At 42.1% G+C, this 18,403-nt stretch overlaps 1 protein-coding gene across 3 annotated transcripts in view; it reads left to right on the top strand.

Moving 5' to 3' along the window:
• Positions 1-391: 391 nt before the first annotated feature.
• The window catches only part of UGP2 (UDP-glucose pyrophosphorylase 2), a 71,224-nt gene continuing 53,212 nt past the window's right edge, over positions 392-18,403 (top strand). Inside the window, exon 1 of one of the 3 annotated variants that reach the window (XM_023733369.1) lies at positions 392-602. Coding sequence is in view for 1 of the 3 variants with exons in the window: in XM_023733356.1 (XP_023589124.1) it covers positions 1,591-1,609 (19 nt within the window). In the remaining 2 variants the exon portion in view is untranslated. Of the gene's footprint in view, positions 629-1,159; positions 1,610-18,403 lie in introns of those variants that run through there. The other 2 variants (XM_004369276.3, XM_023733356.1) reach the window with 2 other exon arrangements.

Genomic DNA, 18,403 nt, shown 5'->3' with positions numbered 1-18,403 from the left:
GCGCTCCATCCGCCCCGTTTTCTTCAATCCCTGGTAAACGAGAAGATTTTTACAGACTGCAAAAATAACCACTCGTGCTTCAAGTCCTCTGTTTTGCTGAACTATCTGTGAAAGACTGGGAGTGCCGCGCCGCCGCCGAACTTGCGGCTCCCAAGCGCGGAACCCCGGCATTCGCCTCAGCGGCCCACCTCTGCCGGCCTCTCTCAGGCCGCAGGCGCCCCGCCCCCTGCCACCTCCGCGTGTCTCATTGGCCAGGCCTTGCGACCGCTTCGGCTCCTGACTGGCGGCTGCGGTTGTCAGTCTGCGCGGCAGGGACATTTCCGCATTGAAGGGCGCTGCTCCGAATGGAGGGAGGGGGAGGGGAGGTGTTTAGGCGAAAGTGGGGGTTCTGGGCGTCCGGAGACGCCAGCCAGGTGGGCGGAGGGGGTCAGCAGCCGAGGCTGCGAAGGCTGGCGAGGGACTCAAGGTGTGCACGTGTTTAAGGGGAGAAGGGGCGAGAGAAAGGTACCTCAGAGATAACAAATTCTCCCAGCCTGCGAGCCTTCTTCCCGGGGTGTCACAAACGCCCCCAATTTCCCAGCTGCTAAAGGAAGAGGAAGAAGGTGGGTCTCGCTGGCGGTTTCGGAAGGTGAGGGGACGGTCTTCCCGCGACCCCCTGGGTGGGTGTATTTCCTTCTCTGAGGTGCGTAGAGCTCCCCTTCTCGACCCGCTATCCGGTCCCGAAGGTCGAATTTGGGCGGAGGAGCGCAGGGCAGGCGGGACCAGGGTGCATGGACAGGGGTCGGGGCCCTCGCGGACTCCCGGCCTTCTGACTCCAGCGCCCGCGGGCGGCGGCCCGAGTGTCCGCTGCGGGGAAGGGGCGATGTAAAAATGGGCCCCTGGGGGCAAAAAGCCGCTGCTCGGCTCCGCCGCTCGCGGCGGGGAGCTGGAGGCCCCGGCCAGCCCGCCCACGTTATTCTTGGCGTCTCCTAGTCCCAGGATATTTATGGGCTGGTAAAAATGCCTCGGAGGTAGCTGCACTGCCCCCATGCCGGTCTCACCCGCCTCCCGGACCCCAGCTCGGGCGGGAGCTTCTGTTGACCGGGGTTTCCCGGGGAACTGGCCTGTGGCCAGAGGCTGGAAGGTGGCGTCGGGGAGGGGGCGGCCGGGGGTGCGGCCCGTGCCTGCTGCAGTCCTGCCCCGGAGGGCGTGGGGATCTGGGGGCGGTGAAATAATCGTCCTAGATCCGCCTCTTTCATTGATGAAATTTACGTTGGTGTGGTTTTATCTTTTCCGGGAGTCTCCAGCTAGCTAGCAGTGTAGGCAAGAGTTCCTAGCGACTTACAGGCGCACCAAGTTCCCGTCTTTTGGAAGTGGTGGAAGAGTGGTTTTCCTGGGTGTATTTTTTTTTGGGAGGGGGACCCAGTTTTAATCTCTTTGAATAACTACTCCCCTAAGGTGGCTTCTCACAGGAGGAGAAAGAACACGTCTGTTGTTAAAGCAGGGGAGGAAGAGAGACCTGCCCTGTAGCGTGCCTTCTCTTGAAATTAAAAAAAAAAAATATATATATATATATATATATAAGTCAGACTGTTTTATTAAAACCCCAAAATGTCGAGATTTGTACAAGGTAAGACACGCTTCTTATTATCTCCGGGCTTGCTTCAGTCGAATTTGGGTAGTGGCAGTCGAGAGGTTGGTGGGCAGTTTGGTAGGGGAATGTTCATTTGAGATACCTATGCGAAACCCTTTTTGTTAAAATTGACATCTGAGCTGCGGTGAACTGCTGGGTTGGCGTTTCAGTTACATGTAATTTATGCCCCTGTGTTTCTCTGGGTTTAGTTCTGCGTCTCTGAAATTCAGCCCTTAGCACTGTGGCTCCCGGGATAGTAAGCTGTAAATGATGATAAAACAAGCTTTTGGCCGCTGATTAATCCTTGTTCTCTTTTCCTGGTGGGTGTCAAGGTACCTGTGTGTGCGCGGACGGGAAGGGGAGCCGGGAGGGCAGGGGGAAGGCAGGTGGGTTTGCCAGGACTGTTGGTGAACCTTTAGTGTTCTCAGTTGCGACTCCGTTTTTGTGTGTACGTGGTTTGAGTTTCATATTCATTTGTTGCGAAACCGTGAGTAGCCGGAGAAGCTGGAGGTCATTTCAGCAGGAGAAATGACTTTGCTGCATTGCTGTGTATATTTTTTCTTCTTTAAAATCTGGAAAGGTTATTAAAGTTTCTTTGAAATTTGAAAATTGCCCTCTGAATTCCACATGTGTATAAAAAAAGGGTTCAGAGATGTCCCTCAGCTGAGTAGGCATGTATGTGTGTGTATGGTGGACACATTGAAATTGATGCTGCCATAAACCTCTGTCACCAATTTGTAGCATAGAATTTGCCTTCTGCTATGCAGATAAACCCTTTCTTTGCAGACCCTAGCATGTGAAAGTTTCAGCCATCTTGCTGAACACACAGCTAGCTAGTAAAGTTCACAACCAATTCATATGACTTCCAATAAATGTAGATGTACTTAAAAAAAAAGTGTCAGTAATGGCCATTTTACTGGCCAGTTATTTTATTGGACCCTGGGAATAAAAATGCCTTGGTAAGTCTCACATCATTTTGTTAACTCTTTTGTAAATTTTGTATAGTAAAGTAAGAGAATTTGCCTGCCTGCATTATTGTAGAAACAGATGAGACACTTAAGCTTGCCTTTAGCACTGAGCTCAGAAATGTCACTTGTCATTAGACTTTCAAATTCACGTTATAGCTTTTATGTGGTGAGAGATGCTTCTTATGTTCTGATTGAATAAATGCCTTCTTCAAGAATAGAAAGCCAGAGGTAACTAAGAAACTTAACTGGTTTTCTAACAACAAAATCCAGTTGTTATAAAGTCAGTATTTTGCAAGAATCTGCTAAGAAAAAGGGGACATGTCACTTCTCTTTAAAAGTTAAGAATATTATTAAACTCAAGATGTTCCATTTAATCTTTAGAATAACTTGCAGCATTGGTGCATATTGACAGATTTCACAGCCTTTGCTATTCATGGCTGACTGTCCTCTGCAGATTCTACATCAGGAGTTCTAAGAGTTGCTGTGTATGTTTGTCATTCCTTTCTGTTCTCATTTGCTTTTTTTAAAAAACAACTTTTTTATTTTGGAATAATTGTAGACATATAAAAGTTGCAATATGTTTCCCCTAATATTAACATCTTATATAACCTTGGCACATTTGTCAAAACTAAGAAGTTAACGTTGGTATGTTACTGTTAACCAAACTACAGACTATTTAGATTATACTGTTCCAGGATCCACTCCAGGATAGCCCGTTGCATTTAGTTGCCACCTGCTTTTACTTTAAATGATGATTTCCTTTTAAACTGACAGCTTTACACAAAAGATGACCCCTCCGCCCAAAAAAATTAAACTTGATTGTGTTCCTGTTTATCATTGTTTAAATTTTGTATTTCACATGTAAGCCCCTCTAATTAAATCTACTGCTGTTATAAATGATAAACCTAGTTGGCTAATGACTCAGCTGTCTCCACAGGTCAGCTTTCAAGTGTATGGGTTGGGATTTTTGTTTTTGAAATTTTTTTTAAAGCAAATCAAATTATTTGATCTTTACTGCAGCACTTAATGATATATCCACTCATTGGCACTTAGCTCATGACACCTCCAAGGGGAAAGATTAGGCCTCTGTTTTCATACATTGTCTCTTTTAAGCTTCCTAAGAATCCTAAGAGGTTGTTTTTTTTTATTTTTTATTTTTTTAAGAAGTAGATTTTTATCATGACTTTACAGCTCAGGAAAGTTAAGTATTTTGTCCAAAGTTTACAGCAGGGCTTTGAACAGGTTTGTTCCTTGCTGAGAATTTCCATTTCTACCCCAGATATACTGAATCAGAATAATCCCTAGGTGATTCTTATGTATAACTTGCTGCAAACTCTCAGCGGGGAACTGGTTAGAAATGCAAATTCTCATCAGGAGTTCCAACCAGAAGTAATATTTCTAAGCCCTGTTTCCCAGCTACTAAGCACTGAAATGCATATATGAATGTGCCTAAAACCTTGGTCCTTTCCAACCCCTTTTGTTGCCTCTTACATTAAAGATTTACATAAATGGCTTGTTTCTCCAACTAGACTGTCAGTTCCCTGAGGGCAAAGATGATGTTTTATCCCTGGGGGAAATACAGTGTCTTGTCGGGGGGTGAATACTCTGAAGGAATTTGTAATTGATGACAAATGAAAAGCAGACAACACAGTACTTCCTGTGTACTTTTTAGTAGGCTAGCTTGCATTTTTTGTTGTGGTTTCTTTTTTATAAAACACTTAGATTACATTAATGTTGGGAAAGATGGAAAGGCATGGACTTAGGTTTACATCCTGTTACTATCAGGTGATCTTACAACTTTTCTGAACCTCAGTTTCGTCCTATATAAAAATTGGTTATTAATATTTATGGCACAGGGTTATTGAGAAGCTGAAATGAGATGAATTACGTGAATGCTGGACACATGTTAGATACCCAGTAAATTTTACCTTTCATAAAATAATGGTGGCCCTTTCAAATGGCAGTGCCACCAGAAGTGTAACCACATATCGACAGAAGTAAACAGAAAGAAGGCAGATATGATAGTTCTTATTTTCCTGCTTCAGGTTTGGTGTTCGGGCCTGGGCACTGGGGAGTTAATATGTTTTTTTAAAGTGCAGAGGGAGTGGTAGGGAGGTGAGAAGCTAGAACAGTGGTATGACTACACAGTTGGTGACAGTTTTTGTTTCAGTACAGTCAACAAAAAATTTTTGAATGCCTACAATGTGCAGTGCACCGTGCACTGTATTGGGATTTCTGGTGTATCCGTTATGGTGAGGACTTGAAGTTCAAGAGATCTGGGTAATATACGTATGTGGGCATACATGTGTTGATGAATGTCATGGAACATGGGGCTTCTACACTTGGTTTGACTCTCTTCCCCCAAATCTAGACAGTGTACTTTACAGGAAAGCTGGGCATCTTCATCCTCAAGCACTTTGACATAAGCTGGATGGCACAGACCATTAAGTGCTAGACTACTAGCCAGAAAGTTGGCAGTTCAAACCCACCCAGCGGCACCTCGGAAGACAGGCCTGGCAGTCTGTTTCCAAAAGGCCGCAGCCTTGAAAACCCTACGGAGCAGTTCTGTTCTGCATACATGAGATTGCCATAAGTCTGAATCCACTCAAAGGCAACTAACAACATTAGGTAAAAATGTTCAATAAATAAAAATGCTTAACTGGGTAGATAGGAGGGTTCTCAGTACCTATTTCTTGGCCAAAAGAAGGTTGAACTTTTCTTTGGGCATCTCCTCAAGTCTGTGTTCCTCGGGCACTTAGGGTGCCTTCTCATAGAAGACTCAGCACTGGATCGTCACTGGATCTTTGACCTAATTCCCTGGCTAGTGTAATCTGCCCTCAGGTCGCCTACTGCCTGCCTATGAAATTACTTCTCCAGAGGCTAGTTTTCTCTACCTCGGCCCCAATTATTCTAAATAAATGTGCATACCATTCTTTCCTAGCTGTGTGAGAAAGGGCTCCTTGACACAGTTGGACGTGCTGGGGGACATTAGCAGCTGTGGGTGCCATTTGGGATTTTGCATTTAAAAAGTTGAGAACTTGTGGGGGTAGTCTTCCTAAATGTTGTGTAGCTTATAAATAGAGTAGTAACTATTTGTTGTCTAGCCAGCTAAGGCCATGTTATGTGCTTCTACTGTAATGTTAGAGGGACTTTTTTTGTTTCGTTTTAATTTTTGGAACTGTTTTTAATAGACACGTTTAAAAAAGAACCCGTTACCGTTGAGTTGATTCTGACTCATAGCGAGCCTGCTGGCAAAGTGGTTAAAGAGCTTGGCACAGTTCAAATCTACCAGCTGCTCCTTGGAAACCCTGTGGGGCAGTTTTCCTCTGTCCTACGGGGTCGCTATGCGTTGGAATCGACTCAGTGGCAGTGGGTTTAATAGACCATTATCTATTAAGTAATATAAAAAATTCTTTGCATAAATTGAAATACTTTCATATACTTCAGGGGAAGCCATTTAAGTGTATATCACTGAAAAAATGTTTGAGACCTGTCAACCTTCTCATTTGTTAGAACTCTCTTTTTGTGACTTTGGTGATTCCTGTTTGGTAGATGGCAGCTAGCCAGGGAAGATTAGCTGGGCTAATTATAACTGGAGGGGTCTCAGATGAATACAGAGACAAGCAGCCTTCTGGAGCCTGGTTGTCAGGGTCACGCCTTGGCCTGGTTCTTTTCAAATCCTAAAACCAAATTTAGCCTGTTGCTGATTATTTGGATGACTGGGATGCTTTTAACCCAGGGGGATTCTGGCAGGGATTTGAGGTGGGACAAGAGACAGCAAAGCAATAACTAAGTCTTACCCCTCAGTTTTTAAAGGTGTGGCTTGGGGTTCATTATGTTGCTAGAGAGGGAGGAATTCAGTTAAATTCAGACTCGCAGTTACAAATGTAAAGTTAGAAGAAATCAAAATGAAGAGCTGGGCTGATAAGAACTTTACTGGCCATTTTTCAACATGAACTTTCTAATCTCTATGGTCAGATTGCCTTTGTTCTTGCTAACTGGGCCTCTCCTAGTAAAATGGATGATTTTTATTTGTGAAAGCCTACAAAGGAAGGAAAAAAAAAAAAAAAAGAAATATTAGGGAAATAAGAAATACTAACTGGCATACTTTTTGGAAATGCCATTTTAATTTTCTGAAGATAAATTGAAAAATAACTTTAAAAGGATAACTTGAAAAATGTTATTTTTGAACAGTATTTCCTAGTAATACCACTTCACAGAGACCATTCTCTGTGTGTATTATTTTTCTTCATATTTGAATTGTAGTAACTTGAATTAAAATAATGGGATACTTAATTTGTAATTTGTAATGTGAGAAACATTAGTTGGCCAAATAATGAAAATGTTCCAGGTAAAAGGACAATATACTATAGTTTTCCAGTTTCCACTAAGCTGTATTTGTTATTTTTTGTGGAAATGCAGGTATTGTGAGTTCCCAGAAAGTCAGATATACCCATTATTGAAAATACAAACAAATCTGAAAGTCAGAATAACTCTGGATTATCTGTGAAAATGAATGGTTAAGAGTGGACTATACTAACTTTCCATAATGCTGTTGATCTTGATATCTAGAATTTGTACCATTGGAGAAAATCCTGAGAATATTAGAATAAATTTATGGGGGAGGTCCTTTGAGGGCTTGGGATTTAGTGAAAGAGGAAATACGATTCACTCTTCACCCTTTTGATTGCTTGGGATCTCTTTAAAAACTGAATTCTTTTTAAAGACTGGTGCCCTTATGACCCAGGCTACAGTTGGTTTTCTAAAATAGTGTATTTTGAACTCGGGGTAATGGTGTTTGAATTGTGGACATCTTGGTTTAGTAACTTGGTGGATTATTCCAGACACCAAAAAACAAAAACAAAAGAATCTTGCCATTCATTCGGTAGCAACCCTATAGGACCGAGTAAAACTGCCCCATAGATTTCCAAGGAGCAGCTAGTGGATTCGAACTGTCGATCTTTTGGTTATCAGCTGAGCCCTTAACCACTGTGCCACCAGTGCCCCGATGACTATTAATTGAAACTGTATTTCTTAGATCTCTAAAATTGTCTAAAATTCTTTCTATTAATAAGTCATTCAATTCTTTGAAAGTTGGCTTGTTAAACTATCGAAAGAAAATGAAACTTTTTAATGTGTTTTTTTGATGAAGTGAGTTACGTGTGAGAAAGGGGATAATACCCCATTTGAAAGCTGTTTCCCGGATCTCTTAATTGGTGATTTCAGGCATCTCCTTTGGTTTGTTGCAAAGTGGTTGTCTAAGGCTTGAATTCTGCCTCTGCCAACAGTTTCATTGTTTGTTTTTCTTAGTTATTGCCAAATGAAATCGATTGTGCCCCAAAACCATTTTGACAATTAAGGATTATTTTTTGAGAGCCATGGAGGAATTGCCTATCTTGTCTTAGTTAACTTACATAGACAACATGTTTGATTTTGCAAAATATTTCTAGATATTTCTGTTAGTTTTTCCTTTGTAAATCAAGAGAGGTCCCTGTTCTCTGTGATTTCATTTGCATCTTTTTAAATCCTGCTCATTGCACTCATGTACATGAAGTTGTCATATTTTGCTTAGTCTGCCTTTTACTTGTTAGTCACCAATTGTAAGAATGCTCTTCTAGGGGACACCCCCTTTGACAATAGCTCCACTTGCTTCTTGGCCACTAAGAGCTGTAGACAAGGGGTTGGAGTTGTGTTTGCCTCTGAGTTTGCTGCCCTGGCAAAAGCTGGTGTGATGTTTCATTTGAAATGTTTCATTTCATTATATCTCTGCCTAGAATTTTAAAACTTCCAAAGAGTGCAGGAAAACAGAGTAACATTGCATTGCTTTGGGTTCATTTGTGCCAGTGGTAAAATGCTTAGCCTTGATAATAAAATATTTATAGATGGCATAGAAGCTTTCTTCGATTTTTTTCAGTGCTCAGTAAACAATATATAAGACAAAGTTGAAGCACGTAAGATGCAGTAAGAGAATGCTTATTCTAATTTGTAGTTCTAACCTCACGTAGTAGACACAGATGGGTTTTTGCTGGTTTTCATTCAGATTTGATGGCATACAACTGGAGGTGGTAAACCATGTAAATATACTGTAACTGAGAGAGGAGAGACCTTCCGAGGGGAGGAGGAACGACACCAGGCAACAGCAGGCTTGGATTCCAGCTGTGGCACCACCACTGTGGCCTTGGGCAAGTCAGCAGCTCAGGGCCCTGTTTCTTCATCCCTAATATAAGGTAAAGGAGCCTTGGGTGCAGCAGTTAATCACTAGGCTGCTAACAAAAAGTTGGCAGTTCCAACCCACCCAATGGCTCCATGGAACAAAGACCTGGCGATCTGCTCCCGTAAAGATTATAGTCAAGAAAACCCTTTGGGGCAATTCTACTTTGTCACATGGGCTTGTTATGAGTTGAAAATTGACTCAATGGCACCCAACAACTACAAATATATAAATTGCTGAATTTTGTTTAATTCCTAAAATTAATAAAAATGTTACGTTGACACTTACATAAGAGAATAAAAAGGAAATTTAGAGGTTATTTTATCTAGACTGCTTGCCGGTTTGGAATTTCTTTGACCACATCCTTGATACTTGACTGATAAATCAGCCTCTGCTTAAGAAGTCTTAGGGAGTGGGGCTTCAAGTGCTCAAGACACAGTCCATGCTTTTCTTAACTCCCACTCCCCATGACCAGAAATCATAGCTCTTGGGTGCTTTCTGTTTGACCTTATCACTACCTCCTCTAGACTGGAGTCTGTTTTATTTCTATATGTCCAGCCCATAATTGTGTCATACCCATTGCCATCGAGTCCAGTCCGTTCTGATTCATAATGACCCTATAGTACAGAGTTGAAACTGCCCCATAGAGTTTCCAAGGTTGTAATCTTTAATGAAGCAGACTGCCACATCTTTTTCCCGCAGAGGGGCTGGTGGGTTCGAACCGTCAACCTCTGGGTTAGCAGCCAAGCGCTTAACCGCTTTGCTGCCAGTGCTCCTTTATAATTGGATTGTAATAGGCTCTTATGTATTTAATAAGCACTACTTGAGCATATAGTATGTCTCAAGCTCTGTGTTAGGCAGTGGGAATACGACTGTGAACAAGATGGACACGATATATTCTCATAAAGTTTATAATTTGTTGGGGTAAAGTAGGTATTGAATACATACTAAAAGTATGTTATAAAGGGGAAGTACAAGAACCTACCATATAAGCATGTAACTGGCAACCTTGCTTAGTTTAGAAAGATTTCTAAGAGGAGATTACATTTAAGCTGAACTCTGATAAATAAATAGGAGTTGATTGGGCCACTAATATTTTATATGAGAATTTAAGTCTTGATCTCCAGTTTAGTGCCTGTGCTGTGCTAGGTGCTGGGAATACAAAGTTGAGTAATGTAATATGGCTTGTGCCTTTAAAGGGAATACATTGTAGGGTTGCAGACAGATGTCTAAGCAGAGAGTTCGAGTTTTAGGGATGTTTGATAAAGGACAGAGGCAGGAGTGATTACAAGCTCCACATGAAAATGTTGTGGTAGAAAGAAGTCCTCTTTGACTGTTCAGAAACCACCGCTTAGAAGACTAGGAACGCCACCACCAAAATGGCAGGCGCTAGTCAAGTCACAGAGTTTGAACTCTTAGGGGCTAAGGGATCAGGGAGATTCCCCTGAGGTTGGAATGAGTCTCATGCTTTTGGAGGTTATACCTGACCATTCAGTTTCTTATTTATTTATCCTCCTCATTTATGCCTCCGTCTCTTTAAAAAAAATGCTGAATGGCACTTGAGTGTTTTGGAGCAATCTTGTAATAGTTAGGTTGCTTTTAATTTCATGGAGCAGAAAAATGCCAACTCAATTGGCTTAAAAATGAGGGACTTTTATCATATAAATCTTGAAGTAGGATGTTCCAGGATTGGCTAATTCAGTACAGAGACCGAATTAGAGGCCGGCTGGGGTTCTTTTCTTCTTTCCTTCATGTCTGCCTCATTCTTGGGTCACCTTGCTTTATGGTCACTGAATCACAGAAGAAACTGGGAATATGGGTTGGGTGTGCCTATATACATTATGTCCAGGTACTGTCTCTTCTCGTGTGTCTCTCTTCAGTGAGGAAAGCCTTTCTTCAAAGTCCTTTAGAAGACTCTATCCTCGTGGCTTACTGGCCAGAATCATTACATTTTGTGCTTAAACCAATCACTGGGAAGGCTTTAGACCAATTTGGGCTTGCGGCTGGGGTGCCTTTTCTGAAGGACATGGCCATGGGGCATAGAATAGATGCCAGAATAGCACTGGGGTTCTTTTAGAAATGGCTACTACAAACAATATAAATGGAGTGTCATCTATATCAGAGCTGGTCAAAGGATTACTGGCAGCATTTGTTCATTAGAAATGCATATTCTCCCCACCCCAGACCTACTGAGTCAGAATCTTTGGGAGTGTGCCCAGGAATCTGTGTTTTAACACATGCTCCAGGAGCGCCCTGGTGGCGCAGTGGTTAAGCATTCAGCTGCTAATCCAAAGTTCCATGGTTTGATCTCACCAGTCTCTCAGGGGAGAAAGATATGGCAGTCTGCTTCTGTAAAGATTACAGCCTTGGAAACCCAATGGGGCAGTTCTACTCTCTCCTGTAGGGTTGCTATGAGTCAGAATTGACTCCATGGTAAAGGGTTTGGTTTTTGATTTTCCAGATTTGTATGTACATTAATGTTTTCGGAAGCACTGTTCTAGATGTCATAAATGGAGTAGGAAGTTGTCTCCTTTAGGTCTTCTGCTTTTGCACTTTCATAAGCTTTGGTTACTCAAAAATGTACTTAAACTTGGCTTTTAAGACTTGCCTAATTTGTATTTATATCAATAGGCCATGAGCTTCCCATGAAATGAGAAGTGTTAATGATTTGGGTTACAGTTTAGGTGGATCAGACCATCTGCCCAGCGCCACCAGGTTAGAGTGGCACAAGGGCAAACTAGTTAGAAAGCTGTTGTCATCATGACCAGGAGAGTGAAGATGCGAGGGGAATTAAGGTAGCAGTAGTGGGAATGGAAGGCGGTGGGTAGAATTGGGGCGATTCAGTTAAGTAGCTTTGGTATTGGATTGGATGTGATGTGAGGGGAAAGGAGGGAAGAGCCAGCTGTGACTGTGAGGGTTCAGCCTTGGTAACTCGGAGAACAAAAATGCCAAGGAGAGCAGGGAGGTGGTGGTGGGAGATGAATTTAGTTTGGAAGATGAGTTTTGTTTTGGATATGTTGAGTTTCAGGTACCCAGTTGGGTATTTAGGTACAAAAGGTTTAAAAGGTGGTAGGGAATGGGAGCATGGAGGTCAGGATGAGAGGTACATATTTGAGTTATCAGTAAGGAGGTGGGTGAGGGAATAATTGAAGGAAGAAAAAAAAAAAAAAACAGATCGGAGGACAGCGCATTTGGAAGCCTAGGGAGTAGGGAAGAAAGAAGGAACCAGTTGTAGAAACTGAGGTGTGGTCAGAGAGGTAGGAGAAGGAGTAGGATAATACTGGGTAATCTAAAGAAGAGCTTTTCTAGGAGGAATATTCACGAACTGCAGTGAGAGCCCAAAGAGGCTGGTTAGCTTCACTTGGCCACAGATCCTGTCAGTATGGGTCCTCAACTTTATACATAGTTATTTCTAGTGGCCGTTACATTCTTGGAGTTTTATGCTTATTTGTATCACAAGGCATTTCCTGGTTTAAGGTTAAGTGGGCTCTCCAATTTCTCTGACCTTGTGGATTTCCAAGAAAAGTTGGGACTGATCTGTTGAGTGGTGTGAGGTGGGCTCAGCACCCTCTTTTTGGCTCTTGGTGTTCTCCTGGTGGCTTTCTGTGGCCTGTGCATTGTGAAATTAGCTTTGTAGTTGAGAATATTAAGTTGTTTTATTTGTGTCAGGACTAGGGTTTCAGGGAACGGTATAATGTATGCCTCTTAGTTGCTGAAATGGGTGAAATGAAATACCTGAATTAAGAAACAAAAACAATCACTTGTCAGATTGAATGTCTCCTACTACCTCAAGATTTTATTACTTTCCTCCTCTTTTTTCACTCTCTCTCTCAATTTGTTTTTTTTTTTGGGGGGGAGAGAGAGGGTGCTTTAGTTGGACAGGGGAGAGTCCATGATGTTCAAATTTTAGTTGTTGTGAACAAGGAAGAATTAGGAAATTTAGAAGAAGAAGAATTAAAAAAAAAAAAAAACCCTTCTAAAAAAAGTTACTTCCAAATTGACTAAATCGTAATTAAGTTGACCAAGACAATTCTAGTAAGCTCAGTTATATGTGATGGGGAATTTCCTGTCTGTTCACTCATTGGATGTAAAAAGAGATTCTGATAAAAATGATTTGGAGGAAAGTGGTATTTAGGGATTGTAAACCCAGGATGAAAGAGAACCAGATTAGGAGGAAAAAAAATGAGCAGGCTATTTTTATCTTACTATGATGGGAGCCCTGGTGGCTCAGTGGTTAAAAGCTATGGCTAGCAACAGCTACCAACCAAAAGGTCAGCAGTTTGAGTCTACCAGCTGCTCCTTGGAAACCCTGTGGGGCAGTTCTGCTCTGTCCTGTAGAGTTGCTGTGAGTTAGAATCCACTGGGTGGCAATGGGTTTGGTTTTAGGTTATGGTGGGTTGGTGCTCAGGAAAACTGGCTTTTCTTCTGGGCCCTAGAATTAGCCTGCACTGTGACCTTGGGCAAGTCATTTAACTATTTTCAGTAATTTTCCATTAGAGGTGGTTTCCTCAAGATGAGGGTAGATTAAATGGTTCCTCGCAGTGCTAAAAGCGTTTTGATTTATGACTGAGGTAATGAAGTGTTTGACTCCTAACCCACTGTCTCCGTCTAAAGTCCAGGAGGAGCAATTCTGTATTGCTAGGAAGTGGGGAGAGACGAAACATTTTATGTTAGAGATCTTGCATTATTTAGGGGATTCTTTGCTTGACCTTCTTTTAGAAACACAACTGTCATTGCCAGAAGTGTAACTTGAGAATGTTTAACCCAAGAAAGCTTCTAAGGTCTGTACTTCTTTTCCTACCAGAAATCCCAGACCTTTCTTAGAAAAGTCAGAATAGGCAAAGAGGTCACTTGCAAAGGGAAATGTTGCTAGCTTTTCTGGTCTGTGCCCACTCTTCTTGCTTAAGCACCCCTTCTTATTCTTTATTCTTGGATATTCTTTAAAATTCCTTCCTTCTTCAAACCAGAACTTGATAGTAGCACTTTGTCCGGGGTAAGGGGAAGGAACCAACTCTGGAATAGGATGGAAGAGGCAATGAGCTTGCTGTACATCCTTTTGTTGCATAAGGTGTTCATATTTGTAAAGGAGATAGAAAGGATGCAGATTTCTTGTGTGCATTTGGTGTTATATCAAACAAATGGGAGGAATAAAGAGTAGGGAAGTTTGTATAGTATCACAACTTGGGTTTGAATCTGTGTCTGGCTTTTAAAAATCTTTTGAAGGTTGGACCGGCTGTAGTTGGCAAAGATCACATGTAGTGTTAAATGTTACAGTCTTTCAGCAAGAAGGTCTTAGCTGGACTTGGTAGGGCGGATAGTGAGAGATTCTGTGTGTTTTGACCTTAAATCATGTAAATTGATGGGCTGTAGTTTTGCAGAGGAATCTTCTAAAGTTTCTTTGTTTGTTTTTGACTTGTTCACATTTAGACAAATCTCAAACAGCTACTCTGGTTATTTTTAAACCTCTGCAGTCACATTTAGTTTTTATTTTATTTTGGCGTTTGCCCAGAGTATAAGTAAGTTAGATGTTTCCATCACTTTATTTTTTAGGAATGTGACTGTTCGAATGCTTGCTTTCGGGGATCTAACTTTGGCAACAAAGCAGGAAGTCGATAGATGGCTTTGAGTATAACAACAACAAAAAATTATTTTAAAAATCATTGTATACTTTTTGATCTATTTTAATTGATCTGTGACAGAGAATCAAACAATTTATGTCTTCTTTTAATTCAGAGGATTTATGTTTAGATTTTTTTCCAGATTATTTCCCAAACGTTAACATGGGAATTGGTTTAGATTGAGGGAGTGACATCTCTGGTATGCCTGGGGTGGTAGGGTGGGGGACTTAAACTGTGACAAATTTTAAATTACAACTAGATATGCAAAGTGATGAACATGCTTAGATGATGTCATGATAACTCTAGTTGTTTAAAATGTTCTGCAGTAGCTTTTAATTACCTGTCACAGTTTATGCAGTTGTGCTCATCCATTGTCATGGGTTATTTACAGTTTATAATCAAATTGCTACTTACTAGTCAAGACATATCTTTAGGTTGTTTATGGAGCACACAGATGATGTATGGTGTTTCTTAGCTCACAGAGAAGTTAACAGTTGTCACTTGCTATCCATGGGGGATTGGTTCCAGGACCCCCTCAAATACCAAAATCCGAAGATGCTCAGGTCCCTTACATAAAATGGCGTAGTATTTGCATATAACCTACCTGCATCCTCCCGTATATTTTAAATCATCTCTAGGTTACTTATAATGCCTAATACAATGTAAATGCTATGTCAATAGTTGTTATACTCTATTGTGTAGGGAATAACAACAAGGAAAAAAATGTCTGTACATGTTCAGTACAAGACGCAGCCACCGTAGGCCTAACTACATAGTAAATGTCAGCAACAACGTAACATTCCCCCCCCCCGCCCCGCCCAGGATAGAGAGTATTTTCCATCCTTGGAATCCGTGGATACAGAAGGCCAACTTGTATTTATGAACCACAGTCTTGGATCATTTTGGTTGTTCCATTGGAGTCCGTAAACTTAGTTGTGTTGTGGTTTATTCATGTAAAAACAGCACAGTTAGAAAATGACTATTTTAGATTTGAGTCATTGTGCTCCCACCAAATTTCCTTGAGTTTTAATATGATTCAAAGCGTCTATAAAAAGATTTTTCAAAGAGATTGTTAAGTATTCCATTTTCTAACATTTTTAGATATTGGCGCTAGGGGAGAGGGGGCTGTCAATGTTAAATAAATTGCCCCAGGAGTTACATAATTTACTAATTTCTGTTCTGAAAAGTATCTTAGAGAGCAGGAGAAAGGTGGGGTGCAGAACTCAAATTCTAGTAAAAAGACCAGTTTTAATGGTCTGACTGAGACTGGAGGAACCCCAGAAAGCATGGCCGCCGGACTCTCTGTCAACCCAAAATGAAAACAATTCCCAAGGCCAACTCTTCAGACAAAGACTGGACTGGACTGTGGAACATAAAATGATACTCGTAAAGAGTGTACTTCTTAGCTCAAGTAGATACATGAGATTAAATTGGCAACTTCAGTCCGGAGGTGAGATGAGAAGGCAGAGAGGATCAGGAGCTGGTTGAATGGACATGGGAAATCGTGGAAAGGAGGAGTGTGCTGTCACAATATGGGGAGAGCAATTAGGGTCACATAACAATGTATAAGTTTTTGTATGAGAGACTAACTTCAATTGTAAACTTTCACTTAAACTGCAATAATTAAAAAAAAAAAAAGCATCTTAGAAATACTGATTATGGGAGGCAGGACCAAGATGGCAGAGTAGTCAGATGCTTCCGGTGGACCCTCTTACAACAAAGATCTGAAAAAACAAGTGAATCGATTATGGCAGTCTGGGAGCCCTGAACATCAAAGGCAGAGTTTAGGAACCGGACTGAGTGGCAGGGGCAGGAGAGATGGTTCGGAAGCAGCAAGGAGTTGCCAGACATGACCCGGTGAGAGCCTGAGCCCTTCAGGCCTGATCAGCTCGGGGGTGAGCTGTGAGACAGGCAAGCAGCAGTGCTCGGGAGGCGCGTTTTCCGCACCTGGAGAGACCCAGCGCCAGAGAGTCTACACGGACACCCAAAACCAGTGAGAAGCAGCCCTGGATTGGCGAAAGATAAGTACTTGCATAGGGCCTGCCGCACAGGTCCAAAACACCCCCTTTGGGAAAAACCCCTCTCCCATTTACCTCCCCGCTCTGTGCTCTGCACTGGGTCCTGGATCTGCTTGAGCAATTGCTGAGTCCCCTGAGCCGGAAGTAGGATCTATCACATGCCTGAAGCCCCTCTCCCTACCTTGGAGAGTGAACAAATTAACAAACGGGAAAAAATAAACTGCCAGCTCCTCTAAGCCAGGAACCCAGGGTAGGCACAGCTTCTTTGCCTAGGCACAGGCATAAGGGATCCACGGACTTTGAGTGCCTTTCTGCCTGGAGAGACTTGTGTGGGCCCATTTCAACAGTGTAGGCCCTCATTACCACAGTACAACAGGGTATATACTGGAAGTTTAACTTCAGTTGTTTCAGCTGTGAAGTGGCAGGTTCTTGACATTTGACTGCTCTGCCCATTAAGCAGGGTCTTCACCTCCCCATATCAGGGGCCTGAGGACTGGTCGCTCCACCCATGCCACCTAGCCACCTGTGATAGGGGCCCATGAATAAGAGGTGCCCCCCAGTCCTTACAGCCAACAGCATTAGGTGCTCATAGTCTGGCTGCAAAACCCACTCACCTACGTGCTCTAGGGAACAGGGACACACCTTCCTCCTGGACACTCGGGGGCAGCCGTCAGCCCCCTGCCTTGCTCAGAGTGTGTCCCCCTGCTGCAGCCAGATGCCTGTGCCTACACCAATCACCCATGCCTGTCTAGGACTGTAAGTGAGAGCCTGCACCACACACTTGGTGGCTATCTACCTGGGCACCTGAGCTGAATCCATACAGGAAGAGTGGGCGGACTCCGACCTCACATACCTAGTAACAGATTTGGTGACAGTACATTAGAGCTTCAAAGGTACCAATAATCAAACCAGCTCATATGAGCAGCCTGTTTGGGCATATCAAAACAAAACAAGCCAGGACACAGTAAGCAAACATAAATAAATATAACAACTTATTGATGGCTCGGAGACAACAGTTAATATCAGATCACATAAAGAGGCAATCCATGACGGCTTCAGCAAGCTCCCAAAATAAAGAATCTAGAAATTTTCCAGAGGAAGAAAATTTCTGGATATACTAGAGGCAGAAGATTAATATACAGAACTCTTCAAGAAATCAGGAAGAAAATTAGTTAAAATGTGGAACATGCAGTAGAGGAACTTAAAAAGATTAGAGAAGAGCATAATGAAAAACTTAACAGGCTGCAAGAATCCATAGAGAGACAGCAGTCAGAAATCCAGAAGATTAACAATAAAATCTCAGAATTAGACAACTCAACAGAAAGTCATAAGAGGAGAATCGAGGTAGTGGAAGTCAGAATTAGTGAGATTGAAGATAAAGCACTTGATGCCAACTTATTTGAGGAAAATTCAGATACAAGGATTAAAAAAAATGAAGAAACCCTAAGAATTATGTAGCATTCTCTCAAGAGGAATAGCATACTAGTGATTGGATTACCAGAACGGGGCAGGGGCGGGGAGGGGTTGGTTAACAGAAAATTGTTGAAGATTTATTGACAGAAAACTTCCCTGATATCGTGAAAGATAACAAGATATCTATCCAAGATGCGCATCGAACCCCACATAAGGTAGATCCCAAAAGAAAGTCACCAAGACATACTATAATCAAACTTGCTAAAACCAAAGATAGAGAATTTTAAGAGCGGCAAGGGATAAAAGAAAAGTCATCTACAAAGGAGAGTCAATAAGCTTGGACTACTCAGCAGAAACCATGCAGGCAAGAAGGCAATGGGATGACATATATAAAATCTTGAAGGAAAAAAACTGCCAGCCAAGAGTTATATATCCAGCAAAACTGTCTCTCAAATATGATGGTAAAATTAGGGCATTTCCAGATAAACAGAAGTTTAGGGAATTTGCAAAAACCAAACCAAAATTAAAAGAAATACTAGAGGGAGTCCTCCGGGTACAAAATT

Source organism: Trichechus manatus, unplaced genomic scaffold (assembly GCF_000243295.1).
Source record: "Trichechus manatus latirostris isolate Lorelei unplaced genomic scaffold, TriManLat1.0 scaffold00004, whole genome shotgun sequence".
NCBI lineage: Eukaryota > Metazoa > Chordata > Mammalia > Sirenia > Trichechidae > Trichechus > Trichechus manatus.
This window is presented reverse-complemented; position numbering and strand designations above follow the sequence as displayed.